The sequence below is a fragment of the Gopherus flavomarginatus genome, chromosome 7 (assembly GCF_025201925.1).
Source record: "Gopherus flavomarginatus isolate rGopFla2 chromosome 7, rGopFla2.mat.asm, whole genome shotgun sequence".
Classification (NCBI taxonomy): domain Eukaryota; kingdom Metazoa; phylum Chordata; order Testudines; family Testudinidae; genus Gopherus; species Gopherus flavomarginatus.
Genome location: NC_066623.1, coordinates 16,788,807 through 16,814,573, shown reverse-complemented (window position 1 = coordinate 16,814,573; position 25,767 = coordinate 16,788,807). Strand labels below are relative to the sequence as shown.

Below are 25,767 nucleotides of genomic sequence, written 5' to 3'. Positions count from 1 at the left end.
CGCTTGCAACCTTCTTCCCCGCCCCCCGCAAAAAAACGGAGTCTCTGCCACCTCCCCTAGGAGCGAGGATCTCCACAGCTCAGACCCGGGAGCAGCCCTGCCGCCCCCCGGGCTCCTTCCTTAGCTCAGGCAACGATAAAGTGGAAAGGGGAAGAAATGGGGCCGCCGGTGGCTTCCCCTCCAGTGACCAACCCTGAGAGCCGAGCCAGCCCGAGCCCTGCGCAAGGCCAGCTCCGCCTTGCCTAGCCACGCTCCCCCAGCAGCAGCGCTGTCCTACCCCCGCCCAGCCGGCGCTGAGGACTCGGTCGGAGCCCCGTCCCAAGAGCAGGCAGCCAGCGGGGGCGTGGGGCGGCTCGGCTCGGCCGCGCGGGGAGGGGGCAGGAGCGGAAGGGGAGCGAGGCGAGGGAAGCAGCGGAAAGGAACTCGGGGAAAAGCAGCTCGCGGGGAGAGTTTGTAGCGGCGGGAAGGGGGACGAGGGAGTAAAGCGGCGCAGAGGGAGGGCAGCTCGGGCGCAGTTGAGCTGCTCAGCCAACAGGTTGCACCGTTCTCCCGCGTCCTTCCCCGGCTCTGCCCCGCGGGGCCCTACGAGCAGCCAGCGCAGCGCAGCTTCCCTGCCTCCGTGCGCTCCCGCCGCCGCACGTCTGGGAGGAGGCGGCTGCCGCCGTCCTCCATTTTGTGGCGGGGCCGAGCGCCGCTGGAGTCCCTGGCTGCCCGGCGCACGAAGGGACGGTCCGTCCGGGCGTGAGGCGCAGACGGGAGCGGGCGAAGGCGGCTTAGCGCCGGCGGAGGACGGCGGCAGGGGCGGGAGGAGTGTCTGGGTAAGGGGGGGCAGACTCGGGTGCGGGGCTGCTCGGGCCCGGGGGGGATTTCGGGCTCTCCGCTCACAGGGGCGGCTGTTCCTCCCCCTCCGCTCGCCCCTCTGCATCCTCCTTCCGCACGCCGACTTGTTTATTCCTCCCAGGCCGCCGCCGCCGCGGCGGGAGCTATGGACGTGGGTGGTTAGAGGCGCCAGCGCCCCCCCCCTCCCGGACAAGGTAAGGGGAGTTTGACGGCGGAAGGGGGCTCCGAGCCCCGCGGGGGGAGGGGCGCCTCCCGTTTTGGTGACCCCGCAAACTTTTTGGGAACTGTTGAGAGTCGCGTGCTCCGGCGGGGGGGCGGGTAGCTCCGCCAAGCGTCCCCCCTGCGAGTCTGTCAAGAGCCCGGCTGGGCTGGGACGGGGAACCCGTCCCTTTCCTTTGGGCCGCGTTACTGTAAATCGTCATCGTTAAATCTGGAGGTGGGACGTGTAAGCCCGTGCCCGATTCAACACCTTCAAGGTACCGATTTAAAGGCTTCTTGGGGGGAGGTTTCGAACACCGCAGGTGGTTTTGTATTTGCGCAGTTTATTTCCTCCCTGAAGATGGGCGGGGGGTGAGCCCCCTCCGTCCTGTTTGGTTTTATTGGTATATTTTATTGGCCGATGCTCTCCGGATCGATGAAGAATTCCCTTCCGACGAACCAACGTGGCCGCTTGCTTGATCTTTTTCTGGGGTTGGGGGGCAAAGAAAGGGAAGAGCCAAGAGGGGCTGGAAAGCGCCCCAGTCGGCGACTTTTGTAGCAATAGCTGCGTTATTTGGCAGAAGGGGGCGTGCCAGGAGAAAGCTCAACAGGTCTTGACACATTTCTCCGAGCCTAAATATTAGCGGACCCCCTCCCCGTTAATCTCTTCCACTCCCATTTAAACCGAATCGTGCAGCGAGTATTTTTTTGTTTTGTTTTGGCATGCTGGTTATTTTGGACGGTTTATTGCGTTGTGACATTGGATTTTTGCAAACTTGTCAAATGCAGTAACTCCCGTTCTCTCCTGCTCCCTCCACCTCCTCTGCTTCCCTCCCACCACCGCCAGAACTTGTTTTTCCCCCAATTGTGTTTTGTGTTTGTGTTGTGGCGTTTACTTTAAATGGCCGAATAATAGTTTAGTGTCGCTTGCAACTTTTAAAAGAGAGGATGTTACTGAGGGACTCGTTTCGATTTTGCACTCGCTGTTTTGGTTTCGAGTTCGGTGGCAGCTGTCAGGAAAGCAGCGTGGAAATACAGTAGGCAGCATTTGTGTGTTTGTACGTACGTACGTACGTACATGTTCTCACCTAAACACCCTGCAAACGGTGGGGAAGCTAGAAGATTCTTCTGTGCAATATTAAATCGTATTTTAATGCTTTATGTTAACTTTATTTGGGTAATAAGATAGCTCACGCTTTTGAACTTCTGGGGAGAGGGAGAGGGTTCATCCATACAAATTGCTGTGTTGCCTTAAATTGACATTTGAAAATATTTTTGCACATATCACACTCCTATTGACTGTTGATTGCAGTCTGAACTTTTTGTGTACGGAAAGCATAGGCTGCTTCATACAGCAGTAGCAAGGTGGCTTATTTTCCTGATCAGTATGGGCCCCAAAGTAAGGAGGGTTTAAAATTAAGATGGATGTAAGTTTATTGTGGACAATTTAAGAGATCATAATATGCTAATTATTTCAACATCTTTAGTGAATGGCAATGAAACTGATCATAAGCACAAATTTTAAGGAAGGAAGTATGCATGGTTGAAATTTACATAGTAGTGTTGGATGTAATCAAAATAAGACTTTATTTTTCCTTTAGATGTTTATTGGAAGATCAGGAAATGAGAGTTGTATTTTTTTTTAAGCTTCCATTTTGTGTTCAGATTTCAGGGTATATAGGTTACGTTTGAGAACTCTTTGGGAGCAGTGATCATCTGATCAGAAGTTAGCAAACTTTCCATCTTTTATATATATATTTTTCTGGTGGAAAGTTTACAGTAGTAGATCAGAGAACGGTAATAAAACAATTGGGTTGTGTGTCTAGTCAGGCAGTGGGGAATTTGTGAGGGAGCAGTTGGAGAATTCTGACATTGATTTACCCATGCCAGCAGATGCATCTGAACTCTCCAGAAAAAGGGGAGATTCATTTGGAAAGGGATGTTGTAATAATATATTCTCTTCTAAAAAAAGAAAAGTGCATTTGAAACCTAATTAGGGTTTTAAAAAAACAAACATAAGCAATTGTAACTTAGTTAAAGACATTTATTAATCTGATATTCCTTCAATTGGACAGATGAATAGCTGAGATTGGTGGAATTGTGAAAAATTAATCTTGAGGGAGGGAGCAAAGTCAGTTTGCTTGCTATTACCACAGAATCAGAGTTCAGAAAAGCTTTTAAATATAGTCAACATTATAGTTACCAGGAGTCAAATTTGTTCATTGACAGCAAAAAATGTTTGATTTTACACAAGCCTATCTGCTGTGGCTAAACTAGGTTCACCATGCTGCTAATCTGGGTTTCTTGTGTTGTGAAAACATTTACTACTGTGCTAACTGCACAAATATCTTTCTTCTTTTAATAGCCAGTGTTAAAATAATGGACCCCAAAGAATCACTAAACCCCTCGGATGGAGAGGAAGCAGGGAAAAATGTGCACTTCAGTGACAGAGGAAGGACTGTGATGGACTTTCATTCAACCTTCAGGGGTGGAGCTACTGTCAGGGCTCCTGCATCTACATCTCCCCAGCCTGCGTCTTCTCAGTCGGATTCTAAACAGCAGCCTGTTTTGGGTGACTTTTCAAAAGGACTAGTGAGCAATGCGCCTCAGCCAGATCTTTCCAAGGCAGTGTTACTCTCAATGGGACTCTATATGGGGGAGACAGAGTCAAAAGTGATGGGAAACGAACTTGGATTTCCACAGCAGGGCCAAAGTGGCATCTCTTCTGGGGAAACAGACTTCAGGCTCTTGGAAGAAAGCATTGCAAGCTTGAACAAGTCCACAAGCCTGGGAGAGGGCTCAAAGGGGACAGTATCTGTTGGGGTGCCCCTTGAGCAGGATTTCCCGATTATGGCTAACAGCAGTCTCCCTTTAGGCCAGGCTGGCACTAATGGTGGCAACTTGAAGTTGTTTTCTGAAGACCAAAGCACGTTTGATATTCTGCAGGATTTAGAATTGCCACCAGTGTCGCCAAGTAAGGAACCAAATGGGAGCCCATGGAGGCTGGACCCATTGCTAGATGAAGGGGACTTGTTGTCTCCTATGACTGCGGACGAGGCATTTCTCCTGGAAGGAAATGCAAGTGAAGATTGCAAGCCTCCCATTTTACCAGACACTAAGCCTAAAATTAATGAGCGTGGAGATCTTTTACCCAGCCCCAAAATGCAGATGCCTCAAGTGAAGAAAGAAAAGGAAGACTTCATTGAACTCTGCACCCCTGGGGTAATAAAACAAGAGAAAATGGGCCCAGTTTATTGTCAAGCTAATTTTTCTGGGTCTAACCTAATGGGTAATAAAATGTCTGCCATTTCTGTCCATGGTGTCAGTACTTCTGGAGGACAATTGTATCATTATGACTTGAATACCGCATCTCTCTCTCAACAGCAGGACCAGAAACCAGTTTTTAATGTCATTCCGTCTCTTCCTGCTAGTTCAGAAAATTGGAATAGGTGCCAGGGGTCTGGGGATGACAGTATGACCCCTTTGGGAACCCTGAACTTCTCTGCCAGACCTGTTTTCTCTAATGGCTATTTGAGGTAAGAGAAGTTTTATTTCTAATTTTATTAAAATATTAGAAATATAGCTATTCAGCATTGTAATTTATATGTGCTGATTTTTCTTTAAAGTTTATCATCTTCTCTCTCTCATTCGTAACCCACGGTTTTCATAGCAGACTTCATTTCTCATACACAGTATAGAAGAAAAGTGATTTTATTTGTTCATCAGTGGGTGCAAGAAAATTACTGGCATCCTGTTTATAAAGCACACTACAAGATAGATTACTTAAAGGGGGAAAATGAAGACTCAGTAGCGATCTGCTGCACAAAATGATTCAGACCAATTTGTAAGCATATGCAAAAGCCATTTTACTTTCAGGAATTAAGGGTTTAATAATTATATCCTCTTTTTTTTGTTCGGCACCAAATAAGTTGCTTGTTGGGAAAGTTTGTGGCGTTAGATTTGAAATCGAACTAGGTTTATCTTGTGGTATATTTACAGTACACAGGACAACAAAGTATGAAATCTATAGCAGTTGTTTGTTTAATAGCAACATATAAAATATAAGGGTATTGCAGTAAGATTCAGCTGCATCTGGCAATCCAGGTTTGCAAATTTAACTGTGGAACTGAATCATAGGAACATTTTGATTCACAAATAAAAATAACCATTTTGTTAAAATTGATACTAACATTCCAAAAGTTATTTTGGAGTGGCCATTTTAAAAAAGTATCTGTATTCCTGAATTAAAGTCTCTAATGGCTGGGAAATAACATTTCCACTCCTTGATGAGAGACATATGGTAGTGCTGACATTTTCCCAAACTTTTTCAGTGAGCAACCATCCATTTCCTACTTACCCATTTACTCTGCAGTAGGTGCTTGACCTAACCTTAGGGACACCTATTTTTAAGTGGTATGGCTTCAATAGTTCTTTATTTCTTATACAGTATACATTCATAGGAGCATTTGTTTAATGTGTCTGTCTCAATGAATTGTCAGCTTTCACTGAGTTTTTGTGTAGTCTCTTTTAGAAATCTACAACTATTGGCTTTATGCATAAACACTTTTTATGAAGAAAACCATATTTATCATTTTTGGGGGGGGATTTTTGATTTTAATACTGTATTCATTTTCTGCTAGTTACAAGTTAGTGGCTGGAGATCTTACTGGTGTCCAGTAAGTTGCATCTTTTCCATTCACATTGAAATGAGACATAATTTGCTTATAGTAGTTTTTTTGTTTTTTCATGTGTAGTTGATGCTTTAGGAAGTGACCCTTTTACCAACTTTGTTCCTGGAATTCCTTGGCAATATTATATCTTTTAAAATCATAAATGTCTTTTCCTTTGTAAGAGTTTTACAGCAATTTGTAGTGTAAAGAACCTGGGAAATTTCAGAGAAAGCTACTAGAATTATACCAGAATGGAAACACTGCTCTTTGAATATTTAGAGTCCTTGTATTATTCCTTTTGATAAGTTAATTAAAAGTATTTTGTGGTAGTAGCCCTTGAGACTGTTCTAATTTCTTTGCACGTTAAAAATAATCATATGTTGCATTTTATGGTGACCGTTATAAAATCAATATGTAATCGAATAAGAAAAAACAAAGCTTTCAAATTTGGGATTTTAACTTCAGTAGACAAATGTAGAAAAATCCCACTGTAAAGATCCACATGGAAATAATAATCTGTAAGTTAATGCAATGTAGTTATCAGACCACCCTTAAGGTTTTTTCCTGCATCGTTAGTGGATTTTTTTCTTGTTTTCACTTTTATATTACGGGGTGAAGTTAAGGATGACTACAGTTCGGTTGTTATGAATAGTTCACATTTATATATGTTTCTGAGAAATACATTAGTTGGATGTATTTATATCACTTTTTAATATTATATTTTGTATTCTTTTCTAGTAATATGTGTGTGTAATGTATCTAGTCCAAATTAACTAAAAAGAGCAGCATTTCATATTTGTTGCTGCTGCTACTGTGAGGCAGACTTGAGCAATGTGTTTAAAATTTTCCATTGGGAAATACTGTATTTCCCAAATCACAAATCAAACTCCATACAAGGGTCCAGTGGAGCCCCTTGAAGGATGGGACCCATAGCAGAAGGCAGGGTGGATTGAGTTAAATCAAAGTGATTGAAATAGCTGATTTTAATTGAGTTTTGCATTTGTACTTTCTACTTATTTGTCTAAAGAGAGATTGATTCTCATTAGTTGACAACCATTAAAATATGTTGTTTGCAACTAAATATTGCCTTTACAATAGATTTGGTGGTGCTTTTTGCCACGGTGGATTTGATTTATATCACTAGTCGGGAAGACTTGCTTTAATCATGGATTTCTACATAAAAGTGCATTCTTGTTGGTTGTTACCAACCTGAAGATCCTGCATGTTCAGACATGTTCTTTTCATCATCTTCAACGCAGATTCGTCCTGAGAAGGAACACTTCTCATTATGTTGTTTCATTCGGGCGACCAGACCTTGCATTTCTTTGTTGCACTTTTTGCATTTTGCACGCATGCCTCTCTTACCCACAGGTAGGGGAACTTCATTAAAATATTCCCAAACTGGGCTCTTTTACGGCCTGCTGCCATTATAGGTTTTTCCTTCTAGTGAGAGAATGGTATGGTAGACCTCAAATCAATGAAGGCTACGCTCAGAAAGACCTCAAGACTTCTTGAATATGCTGCTCAAACAATTTCAATTTTGTTTTTCCTGCCTGTCCCTCCCTTCTCACATTTATCTCCAGACTTCTTCTCCTTGTCCAGATCTATTCTGCCCCCAACAATCTTCTATTCATTGAACTTTTTTTGAAACTTTGCACTTTTAGAGAGAGGCAGGGGATTGCCTCTATGTACACAGATTTGCAGAGGGATAATAGAGTTGAGGTCTGTTATTTCTCACCTCTATATATTATTTATTGATTTATTTAAAAACATTTTTGCTGTTATCTCTGGAGTCACAAATCCACAGTTTGAGAACTGCAAAACTAAGCATCTCTGATGGTATCTTGTAAACTGAGCACTGAATCCCATTGGGTAGATAGAAAGATTAATTTCTGTAATCTATACAGAAGACCCTGGAACCCCATAAGATTGGATCCCTAATCCATAGACTCATAGACTCATAGACTCATAGACTCATAGGTCAGAAGGGACCAATCTGATCATCTAGTCTGACCTCCTGCACAAGGCAGGCCACAGAACCCCACCCATCCAATTTTATACAACCCCTATCCCAGGATTGAGTTTTTGAAATCCTCAAAAATGGTTTGAAGACCTCAAGCTGCAGAGACACCACCAGCAAGCGACCCGTGCCCCACGCTGCAGGGGAAGGCGAAAAACCTCCAGGGCACCTGCCAATCCGCCCTGGAGGAAAATTCCTTCCCGACCCCAAATATGGCGATCAGCTAAACCCTGAGCATGTGGGCAAGAGTCACCAGCCAGCACCCAAGAAGGAGTTCTCCGCAGCAACTCAGTACCCATCGCATGCAACATCTCCCCGCAGACCATTGAGCAGACCTGTCTGGTGGTAATTCAAGATCAATTGCCCAAATTAACGATCCTATCATAACATCCCCTCCATATACTTATCAAGCTTTGTCTTAAAGCCAGGAAAGTCTTTTGCCCCTACTACTTCCCTCGGAAGGCTATTCCAGAACTTCACTCCCCTAATGGTCAGAAACCTTCGTCTAATTTCAAGCCTAAACTTCCTAATATCCAGTTTATACCCATTCGTCCTCGTGGTTACATTAGTACTAAACTTAAATAATTCCTCTCCCTCCCTAACGTTAACCCCCTTGATATATTTATATAGGGCGAGCATATCCCCCCTCAGCCTTCTTTTGGCCAGGCTAAACAAGCCAAGCTCTTTGAGTCTCCTTTCATAAGGCAGTTTTTCCATTCCTCGGATCATCCTCGTAGCCCGTCTCTGAACCTGTTCCAGTTTGAATTCATCCTTCTTGAACATGGGACACCAGAACTGCACACAGTATTCCAGATGGGGTCTCACCAACGCCGTATACAACGGTACTAACACCTCCTTATCCTTGCAGGAAATACCCCGCCTGATGCATCCCAAAATCGCATTTGCTTTTTTAACAGCCGTATCACATTGGCGACTCATAGTCATCCTGCTATCAACCAGTACCCCAAGGTCCTTCTCTTCTTCCGTCGCTTCCAACTGATGCGCCCCCAACGTATATCCAAAATTCTTATTATTAGTTCCTAAATGCATGACCTTGCACTTCTCACTATTGTATTTCATTCTATTTCTATTACTCCAGTTTACAAGGTGGTTCAGATCTTCTTGAATAGCATCCCTGTCCTTCTCCGTGTTAGCAATACCCCCCAGCTTCGTGTCATCCGCGAACTTTATTAGCACATTCCCGCTCTTTGTGCCAAGGTCAGTAATAAAAAGGTTAAATAAGATCGGTCCCAAAACCGATCCTTGAGGGACTCCACTGGTGACCTCCTTCCAGTCCGACAGTTCACCTTTCAATACGACCCTCTGGAGTCTCCCCTTTAACCAGTTCCTTATCCACCTTACAACTTTCATATTCACTCCCAGCTTTTCCAATTTAACTAACAGCTCCCCGTGCGGAACCGTGTCGAACGCCTTACTGAAATCTAGGTAAATTATATCTACCGCATTTCCTTTATCTAAGTAATCCGTCACCTTCTCAAAGAAGGAGATCAGATTGGTTTGGCACGATCTACCTTTAGTAAATCCGTGTTGCAATTCGTCACAATTACCATTGACCTCTATGTCCTTAACTACTTTCTCCCTTAAAATTTTTTCCAAATTTAAAACTAAAACTATGTTTAGGTAGGTATTTTCCTCAAAAAGCATTTTATCAAAAAATCAGATTTAAATTAAAAAAAAAATCTATTTATTTATTTATTTAAATCATTTTTATCCATCCTGCTTTTTGCTAACCAGAAGGATGCACATCTATCACAGAAGCTAATTTGGATGGAAATTCAAGTTCAATTAAAAATGCCCTAAAGTGGCATTTTAATTTTTTTATTAAAGAAAACTACCTTAAAAGTGTTTCTACATACATAAGAAAAAAAGCTTAACAACATGCATTTAAAACAAACTGGTTTATTAAACAAAGTATCATCTGTAGTTCGTGACCTGGACTGATTGTTTCTGATCACCATGGTCTTCAGGATTTTAAAACTGGTAGATCTCATCCTCTCACACCTAGTTTTAAGAGGAAAATAAGTTTTCTGCTTTTTAAACTCTCAATTATTTTTTTAACTTTACGTGAACTAGTCATTGAATCGAACTAGCTAATTAAACTGAATAATCTTTCTGGACCTGCAGAAGAGGCTACTGTGGTCAAAAACTGATTTAGCACTTCAGCAAACTCTGGTTCCAGTTCAGTGGTCTGACTTCCTTTAAAATTTGGCAGCAAACCTACTCCTTAATATTTTTTGTACTTAATTTAAATGATTTGAATAGATGTAGGCCTTAATATAGGTTACCACTTTGAAATTTAATTTTAAATAGTTGTTAAGTTGACCTGTATTTAATTTAATAAGAAATCCAATTTTATTTTTTTAAATTATCAATTGTTTTAATCCACCCTGCCAGATAAGAATCTATAGGGTTGTAGCCAGACATTAACCTTGACCAGTGCCATCTTTAGAACAAAACTGGTAGTCCATCATTGTTCAAATGACAAATGGTTTATTTAAAAGTGCTGACATTCCCACTTCCCACAGGACTTCATTACCTGTCATTAACTCTTTCCTTCTGCATACTTTGAGATGATGAATTTCCCTCCAAATGAATTTAATTAAGACAGAGAAAGGAAAAAGAACTTTTGAAACCAGTAGCTGGATTTTTGTCAGTAAATCTTAAGTCTCCAAATGCCGTCTGAGGGGGAGGTGAGGGTAGAATGCCTTCTTACTGTGATTTTAAATAGACTACTGAAATTGTGAATCCAATCCCAGAAATATGTTCTGTATTTTGTTTTTTCAATTGAAAATGAGACTGTTTCACTATCTTGTTTTTTAAAATTGTCCATTACTCTCTAATGAGTTTTAGGTGCAGTACTGTTAAAATAATAGAAATTCTGTTAAGTGTTGACATAGATGTGTAGGCGAAGCTTTTGCTGATTTAAAAATTGATACTTTAAAGCAAGACTTGCCAAAGGTAAAAAAAAAAAAAAAATATAGTGAGGCTGGTCACCTGTCACAGAAATAAAGAACTAGTTGCCAAGAAGCCTTTACTCTCCTTATTTCTAGAGAAACTGGTTCCTTTAGGTCAAAATTGGGATTTTGACTGTACTTACTATATTGATGGGGTGGAGGAAGAAAATAGCTAAACTTGCGTTCCAAAAAAGTGCTTTGTCAGTATTTTAGTCTATGGTTTGGTTTACTCTTAAAACTTATACCATCATCTTCATCATTCAGGGATGTGAAGACTACACAACCCTACTGATGTAGCTGTGCTGACAAAAACCCCAATGTAGCTGCAGCTATGCTGACAGAATAGTGATTCTGTTGGCATAGTTAATGTAATTTGGAGAGGTGGTGTTCCTACACCGTTAGACAAACACCTTCTGTTGATGTATACTGCATGTACACTAAAGGGTTATGCTGGCACAGGGTCTTGTGTAGACACATCCTCTTTGTTTTTAGCATAGTTAGTCTGTTAAGTATTGATTAAACATATTTTTTTTTTGGTCAAATGGTGTTTAATCGTTTAATGAAAACACTTAATTCTGACTTGGTCCCTAGGGTTGAAGTCTTGAATTGGGGTAAGGCAATTTTTAAAATATTTCAGCCTCTTAGCATATTGTCTTATAGGGGGATCAGTGGTAATCAGGACTTGGAAAAGTCCATTTGCCCATGTAGAGTATAAAGCTTTAGAAGGTGAACGCTGTCAGTTTTCTGCAGAATCTAAACTTTAAGAAAATTCTAGACCTTATGGTTATGAAAATAGCCTTCCAAAAGAGAACTGGGTGTAACTGATGCAGTACTGTATTCCTAAGCCGGCAAACAGTGTGGTCCTTTGATTCTGCTGCTCCTCAAAGCTTTCCAAGCTGTAGCACAGCAGCTTTTCAACTACTGATGTTCAGAAGCTTGCGGAAGCAGAAAAACTGACGAGTGATAAGGATGGCCATACTGGGGCAGACCAAAGATCCATCTAGCCCAGTGTCCTGTCTTCTGACAGTGGCCAGTGCCAGATGCGTCAGAAGGAATGAACAGAGCAGATAATCGTCGTCATCCATCTCCTGTTGTCCATTCCCAGCTTCCAAACAGAGTTTAGGGACACCATTCCTGCCCATCCTGGCTAATAGCCATTAATGGACCTATCCTCCATGAATTTATCTAATTTTTTTTGACCCTGTTATAGTCTTGGCTTTCACACCATCCCCTGCAAAGAGTTCCATGGGTTGACTGCATTATGTGAAGAAATATTTCCTTTTATTTGTTTTAGACCTGCTGTCTATTAATTTAATTTGTTGACCCCTAGTTCTTGTGTTACAAGAAGGAGTAAATAACACTTCCTTATTTACTTTCTCCACACCTGTCTTGATTTTATAGACCTTAGTCATCTCCCCGCTTAGTTGTCTCTTTTCCAAGGTGAAAAGTCCCGGTATTATTAATCTCCTCTGCTGCTTATGAAAATTCTGAGCATCAAGAGAGATGAGCTGTAGCTATTAGTTGGGCAGGAAGAGTCAGAAATCATGCTAAAATGGAGGAATTAGTTGAAAAGAGAGAGGAAATGGATATAGGCAATTGAGAAGATACACCTTGATCTGTTACATTTTCCCTTGGATTTCACACCCCTTTTTCTGTATTAAACATGATTGGGTGATTATAATCACTAAATATATTTTTCATTTAACTTTACTGAATAATTTATTTATGTGATGTGTGATTGGCTCAAATACATGCCCTAAATACCAGTGAAACTTGTTGTACAACTATCAATAAATACTTTGTATAGTTCATACTGCCAAATAAAAAAGTTAATTTCCAAAATCATTACATTGACAATGTTACACTTAAATTCACTACATGACTGTGCTATTCCTCTCAGATGCAGACTTGGCTCTGTGGGACATAGCATGGTTTAGAGTTTCATCCTGTCTAGAAGGCCTGGAGCTAGAAAGTTGTGTACACTTTTTCAAGCCTTGCTGGTCCTAACGTTGGTTGTGCTTCTGTTGTTATGCTCTGGATCTGCTAATCTCTCCAGTGCTAGAAGACACTGGGGATAATGGCTAATGGGGAAGGAGAGAAGAGGCCAAAGACCATAGATGAAGGAAAAAATGGAAATGTATGTCCCATTGGGCACAGTTTCTCTGGTCAGTTGCAGTCGAGGAGTTGCCTCCAAAAACAAACAAACAAAAAAAAAATCCCATGTGGGTGTTGGCAAGAGGAAGGAATAATTGGGAGAGGCATGAGTCACCTGACTTCAGATAGTAGTAATAATAATTAAAAAAGGGGGTTAACTTGTTTTTTTTTTTTTTTTAATGACACGTTCTCATGTTGATCTCTAGTGAGTCTTCTGACATGAATTTTCTCTGCCTTCTCCCTTACACGCATCAACTGCTGTCTGTCTTTTTGGTGCCTAGGTTCTGCTGCTAGCTGCCTGACTCTTCAAAGCTAATTGTTTCAGGAAATTCAGCCTCACAATGTGTGAGGGGCTTTTAGAGTAATTAGTGCTAAAGAGAGAACTAAAAACATCTTTAACTGAGTACTTGGTGACTCACTGGGTTTTCAACATTCTATTTATGTAGCCCGCAGTGTATGAAAATCAGAGTCCTTAAAGTGATGTGCTTGATAGGGGAAAATGTGATCCACCACAGGATCTAAGCACAACTCACCATTTTCTCATAGAAGGCATAGATGGACTCCACTGTGTCAGAGCTAATTTGTGCTGATATTGATGACAGCAGCCTCATAGATTCTGGGATGTTTGAATGAAAAATGAAAGTAGGCTGTTGGACAGAAACTTATGGATTCTAAAAGTGTGGGGTGGGAGGATTGGGACCGGGGGAATTAAACAGTTTAAAGACTTGAATGACAGTCCTGCTTCTGAGGTTCCTTTGGCTAATTCTTTATGGGTGATAAAGATTACCCTTCCCCACCTCATTTTTTAAACCTAAACCCACTTTTGATTTAGCTGCTTCAGTGCATATAGCTAATCTATAACATGACTGTATTTGCAGTGTGTTGGTTCTATGGCACACATGCTGAAATGTATCCTTTTATACAGAACTAAACTTTTTGAAAGAATAGATTTTATTGCAATGTAGGAGAGTGCATTTAGGACTACAGTGTTTGTCTTGATTATGTGAATTTGATGGAATAATACTATATTTATAGTTTTAAAAAATACTGTGGCATTTTTGGCCAAAAGGGATTGTATCAGGAATTTTTTATAGCACATGACTTAAAATATTATGAAACTTAGGGTATTTACATTAAATGATCAGTTATGCAAGATTTAATCCTTTTTGTCTCCCTGTGCTTGAAATACTCAGTTGTACTAGGAGGAGGGCTGAATAGGGTTGTATGAAAAGCTGTAAAGGCCTGACTAGAGTTGTTATAGTAGAGTTGTTCCAGAACAGTGATCTGTTTGTTTTCTATAATTAAAATTCTGTTTAAAAAAATCTGATTTTTCTGCATGCTGTGTTTATAATTTAACCGTTTTTAAATAGTAGATGGAGCTTCCACTGCTTAGTTTTACTCTTCAGCTGAGGATAACCATAAAACTACAATTTAAACAAATTCTATTTACTTATACAAGGGATCTGCGGCCTGCCAGGGTAAGCCCCTTGGGCGGGTCGGGTCAGTTTGTTTACCTGCCGCGTCCGCAGGTTCAGCCGATTGCAGCTTCCACTGGCCACGGTTCGCCATTCCAGGCCAATGGGGGCTGTGAGAAGCTGCAGCCAGCACATCCCTCAGCCCATGCCACTTCCTGCAGCCCCTATTGGCCTGGAATGGCGAACCGCGGCCAGTGGGAGCCACAATCGGCTGAACCTGGTGACACGGCAGGTAAACAAACCAGCTCAGCCCGTCAGGGGGCTTACCCTGGCAGGCCACATGCCGAAGGTTGCTGATCCCTGACTTATACAGTTTTTCAAAAAAGGAAATTTTGTGAAGTAGCAGTTACAAGTGTGTGTGCAATTAATGTATTAAAGGTTGCTGCCTTTTACATTGTGCAATTTAATTGTCTGATGGATGCAGACAAGCTTCCACCTCTACTTTTCCTATAATTTTTCAGGTGTATTCTTCAGATAATTTGTGGATTTCTAAGATCACTGTGATTTATTTACCTTTACTTAAAAGTAACCAAAAATAAGTTGTCAATTACTTAGTGCTGTTTGCAGCAGAATTAAAAAGATCACATCTAAAATTCTTAAATAATCACTTTTGGATGACTTATAAAGTCCTCTTTTACATTCTCTTATGGGAAAACATCTAGAAATCCAGGGAAGTTTTTCAAATTTGCCTCACCTGGCACCATACCACTTAATTTAATAATAAATAAATTAGTATTCAATATACTGTTTTCTTTTAACTTCCACTCTTATTCAGAAAATGAGCAGAGTGATTGTCTTTGGATTCGCCCTTCCCTTCCCTCCCCCGCCCTTTTTAAAAGAATTTTATAAATCACATACAAACAAGGGCCTAAAACTAGTTTTGGTGGTGTTGGTTAATATTATGCAGTATAAAACCACACCACTTGTAACAGGCAGAATTTAAGGTATTATGTTTAGTTAAAAAAACCTGAATGTGCTGTTAATTTGTATACAGTAAACATGAATTTGAATCAGTTCAGCCCATAGCATTCATATATTTTATGCCTGAATAATTTGAGCCAGATTCTGCCACTCTTATTCATGTTGACTAGTACCTTATTCTGAGAGTGGTGTCAGGAGAAAGATATTACCAAATGTGCATAATGGTGGTGGAATCTGGCTTTTGATAAAGCATTACCCAGTAACATGCTAACCAATATTTTATTTTGAAAGTAGGTAGGACTTATATTCTGAAGTATCTTTCACTGAGTTTTGGAAGCTGTAGACCAGATCCTGGCCCCTAGTACGGTTCCTTTGTGATAGTCTGTGCAGAGGGTCCTATCTCAGTCTTCCTGGGGAATCCCTATGTGTCATAAAACTGGCATACCTGTCTCAGCAGCACCTTCTCCTGGTACTTCTGACATAGGGGATATGTCAGTGCAGCTGGTGCAGGGTCTGTGGCTAGAAAAAGTTGCACTTTGGTGATCCCTAGCTTCCAGAGTGGTTCCTTTGGGGCCACTGGAGCTGGGTGCAAGTTAGAGCAGTATTAAAGATGCTGTGACCTATGCTAGGGGCCAAATGATGTGTTTGGCAGCCTCAGGAATCAGAAGGGAATTTACTCAAACTGTAGTTTAAGCCTCGTAAGTAATCTAAAGTATATCTGTTTATATTTTTGTCTGACACTTGCCTTGAATACAACAGGTGTTGCTGTTCCTTTTGATGCTTGTGTATTACTATTTCTTTAGCTTCAGCTACAGAACAGTGTGTCCCTGATGTGCAGCGTTTATAACTATAGCTCTTTATTAAGGTTTTAAGCAATTGAGGGTAGAGCACAAGATAATGCCTCCAATGGTAGAAGATTACAAATATGGAAAAGTAGCTCTACTTCCTTTATTGGCTATTATTTTAAATTAATGGTGGCATAGGATAACTCTTTTAGAGAAGGAAATGAATATGTGGTCTGTTTTTTAAACTTAGGGCAGGTCTACACTACCGCAGGGATTGACGTTCTGCAGTCGAGCTACCGGCGGTCGATTTAGTGAGTCTAGTAAAGACCTGCCAAATTGACTGCAGATCGCTCTCCAGTCGACCCCTGTACTCTGTCCCCAACGAGAAGTAAGGTAAGTCAGCGGGAGAAAATCTCTCGTCAACTGCCCGCGATGTAGACCCTGCGGTAACTAGACCTAAGATACGTCAACTCTGGTTATGTTATTCACGTATCTGGAGTTGGATAGTGTAGGTCAATTTACCTCGGTAGTGTAAACATAGCCCTAGTGGTTTCAGGGATTAATTTGAAAGGAACCGGTAAATTAAAGCTAATGAGGGGAGAATAAACTAGCATCTCTTCTACATAAGGAAAAAGAAAACTACATATTTGAGAATAGCTAGTCGTCATCTCTTTTGTTTCTCACTTAGCCTGGCGTGCTACAGCATAGAGTATTTTTTTTAGTATTTCTCTTCTAGGGCAAAATCACTCTCTGACAGTTTTGTCTCTGCTTAGATTTATTTTTAGTCTACTGAATCCCTTTTCAGAGAAATAACACCAGTGGACCATCCCTGATAAAGATTAAAGTAAAAATTATATGGTTCTTGTGCTGTTTGGCTAAGTTCTTCACCCTTTTTCCTTTAGTGCAGTATTACTTCAGTTATATTTGTGTCAAGAAAAACACCACAAGGAATGGCTGGCGGTGGTTTAAATATGCTTTTTCAATGAACGCATTTTTGGCTAATGTCTTGTGCATATGTTACATATGAGTCTGTCTTGAAGAAAAATTAAACCTCTTGTGATGCTATAAATTATTTAGATAGCTCATGTCTGCTAGTAAAAGCAGAAGTCAATTACACGAGGAAGGAAAAGGGCCTGTCCGCTTTCTTAGTGAGCATGTCAGTTTAAACATAACTGAATCCTGACCCAAGTTTTGAATTCCAAACTCGTTAAAAGATTGCTCTTGAGTCCAACTTTTCAAATGGTAACAAGACACCTTTTTAAAAACAAATGTTTTTAGTTATTCTTCGTTTGGCTACAGCTAATAAAATACGGTCTGGATAGGATAACTGTTCATTGGTCAAACTCTTAATTCATAACAGTTAAAAATAATGCTTCCAGTTGCACCCTTAGCAAGAAAAATATAAATGTGTAACAGGAACTTAATCTCCAAGGGTTTTGGATAAGCCTTCTCACTGTTTCTGTCTTAACTATTTAGCAATTGCTGTGTCTCATAAGAAAACATCCCTTGTAAAGGCTTAACTTTCAATTTGTTTTATGATCAGAAGTGGAATTTAAAAATGTAAAAGTTCATTTGGTCACCAAGATGTGAAAGCTACTTTTGAAATGGCCACTTGTCCACAAAATGAGTTGTCACGTGTTGGTTGGAACTTTGAAGCACATATGGAAAACTCTGCTGATCGTATATTGAAACTAACATTGTGTCAGCCTGTGCTATAGAAAGCAGGTTTTAAAACTTGCAACAACCAAAATAGACCCTGATTATTTTTTCTTTTGTATTAGATATTTGCCTAGGGATGGATATTGCTGTCTTGCTCTTGTTTTGCCTTTGGCAGCCAGATGTTCCACTTAAATATTTAATCAGGAAAATATCATTAACATGCATAAATACTGTCTAAAAGTAGATATTACTTTAATGTAGCCCGATCTATCCTATAGAATTGGGTTGATGTAAGCTGCCTTATTTAAAGTGTCTAAACTATAGCCTTGCTCCTACTGATGTAAGGCCTTGTCTATGCTACAGGAGGAGATCAGTCTAAGTTATGCAACTTCAGCTATGTGAATAACATAGCTGAAGTCGATGTACTTGAATCTACTTATTGCGGGGTCCACACTATGCTGTGTCGACGGGAGATGCTCTCCAGTTGATTCCACTTGCACTTCTTGTTCAGGTACAGTCCTGGAGTCGACGGGAGAGCGATCTGAGATCGATTTAGTGGGTCTTCAGTAGACCCACTAAATCGACCACTGATGCATCGCTTGCCATGCCTCGATCCCCGGTAAGTGTAGAGAAGCCCTAAGTGCCCTGCTATACCGACATAATAATTCCATTTCCATGAGAGACGAAGGACTTATGTTAGTGTAGTTAGGGCAACACAGTGTCTGTGTAGACACTGCATTATTTACATCAGCTGGCTGTTGACTGTTCTTATCAGTTTCACTGCTGGTGCTAGAGCTGTGAAATTGACAAGAAAGGCTGTTAGGCTCCCTGCTGTGAACCCTTCATGGGTTCACCGCTTGGGTTCCCATCCTGGAGCTCATGGGGGGGCTCCCAGCTGGGCTGCTGCCTGGACTCCCTACTCCTTGCTGGAAGCCCAGCTGCTCCCCTGGGGCTCTGCTCCCAGAGCGCGCGCGTGGGTGTGTGTATGTGTGTGTGTCTGTGTGTGCTGGTGGTGAGATCTGTGTCCGGACCAGGTGACAGCTCCATGTGGATCTGAGAGACACGGTGACAGCCTGGCTCCTGGCGGGGAGCGTGGACTCTCTGTGTCCCACACTGCCCCTTAAGTCAGTGGAAACACTCCTCGTGAGGACATGCACCACAGGCAGAAGAAGGGTTATGTGGACATAGGTCGACTGAAGTTTGTAGTGTAGACATGCCCCTAGTTTCAAAGGTGATTTATGTTGCTTGTAACTGATGTTAGTTGGTAAAGGAGTTAGGTATGAAAAGAGAGGTGGTTCTTAGGTCAGTAGGTTCTTAGGTCAGTAATCTAGATTTAGTTAACATCTTTCACTACTTCATTTCATTTGAAGGATGGTTTGATTCATAAGATTTTGCATAGTGAAACGGAAGCTATATTGTTGATGAGCTTGTGTCTTGAAATATATTTCTGTCTGGGTTGCCAAAATATTAACAAGGGACTCCCTTAAATTTTATCTCCCTCATTGATGAATACAGGTAAACAGCAAGGTCCCCCAAAGATCTGTACTGGGAGCTGTGCTGTTCAGCATATTCATAAATGATCTGGAAAAGAGGGTGAAGAGTGAGGGGGCAAAATTTGCAGATGATACAAAATAATTCAAGATAGTTAAGTCCAAAGCTGACTGCAGAAACTTACAAAGGGGTTGCACTAAAGTGGGTGCCCTGTCACAAGAAAGATATATTAGAATTTGAAAAGGTACAGAAAAGGGCAAAAAAATTATTAAGGGTATGGAATAGCTTTCATATGAGGAGTAATTAAAGAAGACTGGGACTGTTCAGCTTAGAAAAGAGATGATTAAGAGGAGATATGATCGAGGTCTATAAAATCATGACTGGTGTGGAGAAAATGAATAAGGAAATAGTATTTACCCTTTCACATTACACGAGCCCAGGGGTCGTCTCATGAAATTAATAGGTTTAAAACAAACATTAAGGAAGTACTTCTTCCCACAGTGCAGTGTCAGCCTGTGGAACTTATTGCTCTTGGTTGTAAAGGCCAAAAGTACAAGTGGGTTCAAAAAAGTTAGACAAGTTTATGGAGGATAGGTCCATCAGTGATGATTAACCAAGATGGTCAGGGAGGCAACTTCATGCCCAGGGTGTCCCTTAATCTCTGACTGCCAGAAGATGGGACTTTGTGACAGGGCATGGATCACTCACAGTTGTCCTGTTCTGCTCATTCCCTTTGAAGCACCTGGAGCTGGTCACTGTCAGAAGGCAAGATGCTGTGGTAGATGTACTGTTGTTCTGACCCAGTCGGGCTGTTCTTGTGTAATTATTCCCCCTGCTCCTCAGAAATAAATCATTTAATTCTGTGCTCTTGTAACTTATTTGACCCTAGTCTTTTTTGTCAAGGTTATAAAATCAGTTTTTAATAGTTTGTGACTTGATGGTCATTCCTAGGATGTTCATTGTCAGATAGGGCAGATTTCAGCTGTCAACATTCTTTGTGGAGTACGGGATATGCTACTCAGTGTCTTTAGTGGCACTGGTGGTGGATCTCTTTATCGCTTTGGGCAAAGGATAAGCATCCATGATTATACTGTTGGATATATCAGATATTAATCTTCACCCCAGTCTGTCATGATGCTGCTAACTCGCCTTCAAGATTTATTAGGAGTGGACATTGTAGCATCAGGTTCATTTTCCCTTGGACAAATTCCAATAAGTTTTGGTGGGTAACATTTTTTCTCCACCAAGAACTTGTGTGTGGAGTCCTGCAGAGCTTAATTCTATCTCAACTCCATTTCAGCATACATTGTTAGCCTCCCCATGTTTCTCAGTGCCACCAATATACCAACACTTAACTAAAGGCCTCTCAGCAGCTATATCCAGTGTTGTCTTTCATCAAGAGAGCTTGAGATAAATAGCACATGGATGAAAAGCAGTTTTTCAACCTCAGTGATGAGTAACAGAAGCGTTGTAGAGATATTGAATTAACCTTCTGATTATTTAAGTATTGGACTGGTAGCTGGTACACACAGAAATATACTTTAAAATATACACTCAAAGTAATCTGCCTATTTGAGGACCCATGAAAACAATGATATTTTAAAGGTGAGCGGTTATTTTTTAAAGGCAGTCTTTACACTTTGTAGATGACATTTTAAAAGTGTCATAAATTAGAGGTTAAGCTAAGCATTTGTTAAGAGGAAGAATTTGAAAGACGCAGACTGGAGATCATTGTTAGAATGGACTTAAAGTAATAAATATAATTTTTATTCTAGAAATTAGCATGCCAGTTCATCATCTGAAAGAGGTATTATCTTAAATTGATGTAAGGAAGGACAACAACTAGAATAAAATGGATATGATCATTAAAAAAATTGCCAGCTCCCTGGTTTAAATAGGTATCACAGGTTCTCTCAAAGGACTGTTGCCTTTGAGAAAGTGTCTTCTGCCTTGCTGTTAGTTAGCTGCACTTTTGTGATTTATGGTTCATTTGGCTCATTTTATAATACTAGTTTAATAATAGATTTCCAGTTATTCCTGAAGTTTAATGCATTATCATTTATGTACACCCCTAAACACTGTCAAAACTCCAGTTTATAGTTTTAACCTGCATAGTGGTGGGGTTTTTTTGTTTTGTTTTTTGTTATCGTGGAAGAAGGCAAATGGAAATCGTAAACATAATGTTTACAATGAGAAATCGAATCTTTATTTAAATTCCAGTTCATAATTCTTCTGCATTCAAAAAAAACCCCTTGTTCTCTTTTGATGTTAGTTTGTGTTATGGGAATTAATCAAAAATAAATTCTGCAGAAATTTGTATTTTTGCTATAACAAAGAATGTAGATATGGCTCAGATTAAACAAATCTTTCTTCTGGGCTTAAACTAATATCTAACTTTTGAAGGTTGATAGGAATTGGTACTTCAGGAAAATCTACTCTGTAATTGCCTAATACAGGATTAATTGCACTTCCTCTGAAGCACTGGGAATGGACGTGGATGAGGAGAAACTAGACTAAATGGACAACTGATCTGCCTTGGTATGGCAATGCCTGTGTCTCTAATCAACACTTAGGACAATTAATGAGTAGGTCTACCAATTTAAACTGGGAGGATTTTCGCTGCCCTTTTCCCCCCCATACACATGTGGCAATTAGCTCTGCTTATCTAGTTTCTTCTGAATGTTCTACTTTTCTACTGCTGAGTGGAGCTTCTGAGCTTTAAAGACCCTCTGAAGTAGCGTGGTAGAGATGTGCCCTATCACCAGAGCAGGCACTTTTTTCTGTCCAGAAGAGAAATTCACAGAAGCAAATAATCATTACTACCCCCCTCCACCTGCCTCTTCAGAAAACTACCAACCCTGATGCTATTGGACTAGCTGCAACTTAAAAGTTGGTATATGAGAGTATATTCCTGGAGTGCCAGGTCATCAGAATGTTACTGAGCTCCAGAAAGTATTTTAAATACTGAGAGGATTATTTAAATTGAATTTGGGAAAAGTGTTTTTGGGTATATATATAGCTTTTATTTCTCAAGGCGGGCCCTATTCTATTTCTCAAGTACTGAAATTCTTTCATAAAGATTTGAGAGAGAAGCAGCACTTAGAATCATGAAGGGTGTGGCATTATTGTTAGAGGTTAGCAGTGGTGTATATAGGGAATCTATTGATAGGTTCTGATTCAATGGCCTCTAAGTTTTGTGCAGTGATAAGCCTGGCCGCTAGGTCTCATACCAGTCCTAAGCCTTAATTTTGATTCTCCACTGGCTGTTTTTCTTCTAATTTTGAACTCCACTCCTTAGTCTTCTTCTCTAAATTCTCAATAGGGTTGCCAGTGTTCATAGCCAAAGTCCTCTTCAGTTCACTGAGAGTCAAGCCACATTCCACCAAAGCAATGATCGTTTCCTGCGCAGTAAAGAAATTTTACTAGGCTGCCACCTGGCGGTGAGTCCACTCCTTCAAATGTCAGTATTTTCTTAGTTGTGTCAATTAGTTATAGAATCTTGGCGGCTGTAATCCAAGGCAGCTTGGTCCAAGTTTTTGAATATTTTAGTCCCACTTGGGATTTGTGGGCTCTGCTAGATGTGACCTGTGTTCCAGATGAGTGAAGCTAATACAGAAAAAGAAATATTAGTGTGAGCTGGTATATTTGGATTTCTCCAGGGTGCTCTCTCATTCAGAAAAGGTCATCCAGTATTCAGCTATGGTGTTCTGAAATGGGTTTATTACTAGCTAAAGAAGAAAAGGCAGGCCTGCAGCATGAGTATGAGGCTGGATGTGAAAAATCCTCAGTTCTGGATGAATAAAACTACCTGTTGACTTGCAAATAGGAGGTATAACTATATTCCATAATTACAAGTTAGAATTAAAACTTCCTTTCCACTGTACAGCAGATTGAGAGAGACAGTTTGTCTTTTTTTGTTTTCCAGGCTTTGTCTCTCAAATCTTGACAGTGCATACATCAGAATTGAAATTCTGATGCACCCTAAAGTAATAAGATACTGTATGGTATAATATATAGGTTATTTCAGTGGTCTTTATGACAGAGGTTTTCTGACTCTCTTCACTCTAATGAGAAATCCATTTATTTTACAACATTGGTTTAAGTAACTAAAATGTTCATAAGTATTTCAAGAATTGATACTCCCAGAACACAACATTGATCATTGTAATATAGATATTGTAATTAGGTAATCACACCCCAATGTGGGGGAAATAAATCTGTACAACTGGAATATCTGGTGTGTCAGAAGATTTAAATTCTGTTAGTAGTCCTCTTCAGATCCTCACTGCAGCTGGAATGCTAAGGCTTTCACTTCATCTCAGCCACTCTCAAATGATTCTTAGAAAAGTAATTCCACAAAATCAGAATCCTAGTTAGTGTGTACTATATGCTATATAGAGAAATCACAATGATTGATTTTAAAATCAAAATGGTAGTTATGGGGAGATGGGTTAATGGACTGAAGGAAGAGGAGGCTGTCAGTTTCTTGATAGATACATTTCTTTCATGTTTCTGCATCGCTAGTGGTGTTTATATATCTTTATGTACCTTTTATTATAAATAAATATTTAAGAAACAAGTGTTGTGGTGAATGGTTTCTAAAATGCTGGTTAGTACGAGGCATTTATTTCTCATTCTCTCACACATACTCAACCTTCTAGATATTTTTTCCCTATTTTGTCTTTTCCGTGAAGGTCCAGTGTTGCACATATCTGCTTTGATAAAAAAAAAAAAAATGGGAAGAAGTCCCTTGACAGTACATCTTGTGATAGACCCAGGCCAGTTGGGAAGAGCAGAGTAATAGAAGGGAGATATACTGGCCACTGGATAAGCAATTTTCTGTTCCGAGTGACCAGAGCAGGGGCTGCTCCAGGCTAATGAGGACACCTGACTCCAGTTAACCTGCTAAGAGTCATGTTAGGCCGTTAAGCACCTGACTCTAATTACGGCCCCTCTGATGCTATAAAAGGGCTCGCTCCAGTCAGGCCAAAGGGAGCCAGAAGAGAGGAAGTGCGTGCGAGGAACTGGGAGCAAGAGGCGTGCAAGAAGCTGAGAGTGAGTAGATATACTGCTGGAGGACTGAGAAGTACAAGCGTTATCAGACATCAGGAGGAAAGTCCGGTGGTGAGGACAAAGAAGGTGTTGGGAGCAGGCCCTGGGGAAGTAGCCCAGGGAGTTGTAGCTGTCGCGCAACTGTACCAGCAGGCACTCTAGACAGCTGTAGTCTGCAGGGCCCTGGGCTGGAACCTGGAGTAGAGAGTAGGTCGGATTCCCCCCAAACCTCCCAACTCCTGATCAAACACAGGAGGAATTGACCTGGACTGTGGAAGCCACCAGAGGGGAAGGTCTCTGGGCTGTTTCCTGACCCATGGGGTGAATCTTTGAGGCAAACAAATCCGCCAATAAGCACAGGACCCACCAAGGTAGAGAAGGAACTTTGTCACAGTCTGTTTGTTCTAACTTTACCGCAAGGGTTTCTGTGAGAATTCTTTCATTTCTGCAGGAACTGGAAAACAGGATACTAGACCCGGGATACTGTTATATATTTATCTGAGCAGTGTGTTTAGTAGGTAGTATGTAGTGTTAACAAAAGGGCCAGTGGCACAAGTTCTTAGGCATCATTCACTGCGGTTCTCACATGAAAATCCAGAAGAAGAAGCAAACTTCAAAAGCCAATTTAAACTCTTAAATGTTTAAATTGAAGATTTGTGTCAAATAATTACATTCTTGGTTGTCTGTATTGAATTATATGTTAGACCTCCAGAATCAACCTGTGTTTGTCAAGGTCTCACTTTAAAGTTAATGGGATGTTGAAACATTAATTTTTAACATACATCAGAATTTAAGTGCAACAAGTTGTTGTAGTGTCTGTGATATTAAAATACATATTTATTTTTTAAATTGCTACTTTGGTTTTGTGCCTTTCATCAGAAAAAACCTATGTTCAACTTTTCTGAGACCTCAAAGCAAAAATTACCTCTCTTGTTTTTCTCCTGGCGGAATTCTGCTTCCCTGCAGAAAAATGTATTTCTGACGGGGAAGCAAAGGGAAACCATGAGAGCGGTCACGTGACCCTCCTTAGTGGTATGTTTTGGGTGCCCAGGGCAGCCAGCAGAGAGATAAATCACAGTGGGTCAGGGGGACTGGGGAAGACCCAGGAGGTGGCTCCTACACTGCACTGGGCTCAGCTGCTAATCCCGGCTGGGCTGGGGAGGACAGGACTTCCCCTTCCCCTACATGGCATCTGGGACCGGGTCAGACCCACCCCTAGATTTCTCCCCCAGCTGCAGGAAGCTCTGCAAACTCCGTACCTCTTCTCTCCTCCCCCCTCCACTTCCTGCATCCATCACTCTTCAGCTGCAGGGACAGGGATCCCTGTATAGGGAGCTGCTCCCCCATCCGCCCAGCCCCTGTGCATCCAGACCCTCTCACTGAGCCTCACTGCATTCAGAGCATTCAGAGCATCCCCTGATGAGCCCCACTTGTCCTGTACCTGGATCACTCCAGCGAGCCACCTGCTCGCAAATACCCACCCCACTGAGCCCCAACCAGCTGTACCTGGATCCCCAACCCACTGAG

The 25,767-nt window shown here is 41.2% G+C and overlaps 1 protein-coding gene across 2 annotated transcripts in view; it reads left to right on the top strand.

The window, feature by feature from the left end:
- Positions 1–299: 299 nt before the first annotated feature.
- Positions 300–25,767, top strand: part of NR3C1 (nuclear receptor subfamily 3 group C member 1) — a 163,370-nt gene continuing 137,902 nt past the window's right edge. Inside the window, exons 1-2 of one of the 2 annotated variants that reach the window (XM_050962622.1) lie at positions 300–818; positions 3,404–4,574. In XM_050962622.1, coding sequence (XP_050818579.1) covers positions 3,418–4,574 — 1,157 coding nt within the window. In that variant the 5' untranslated portion in view covers positions 300–818; positions 3,404–3,417. The other variant, XM_050962621.1, reaches the window with a different exon arrangement.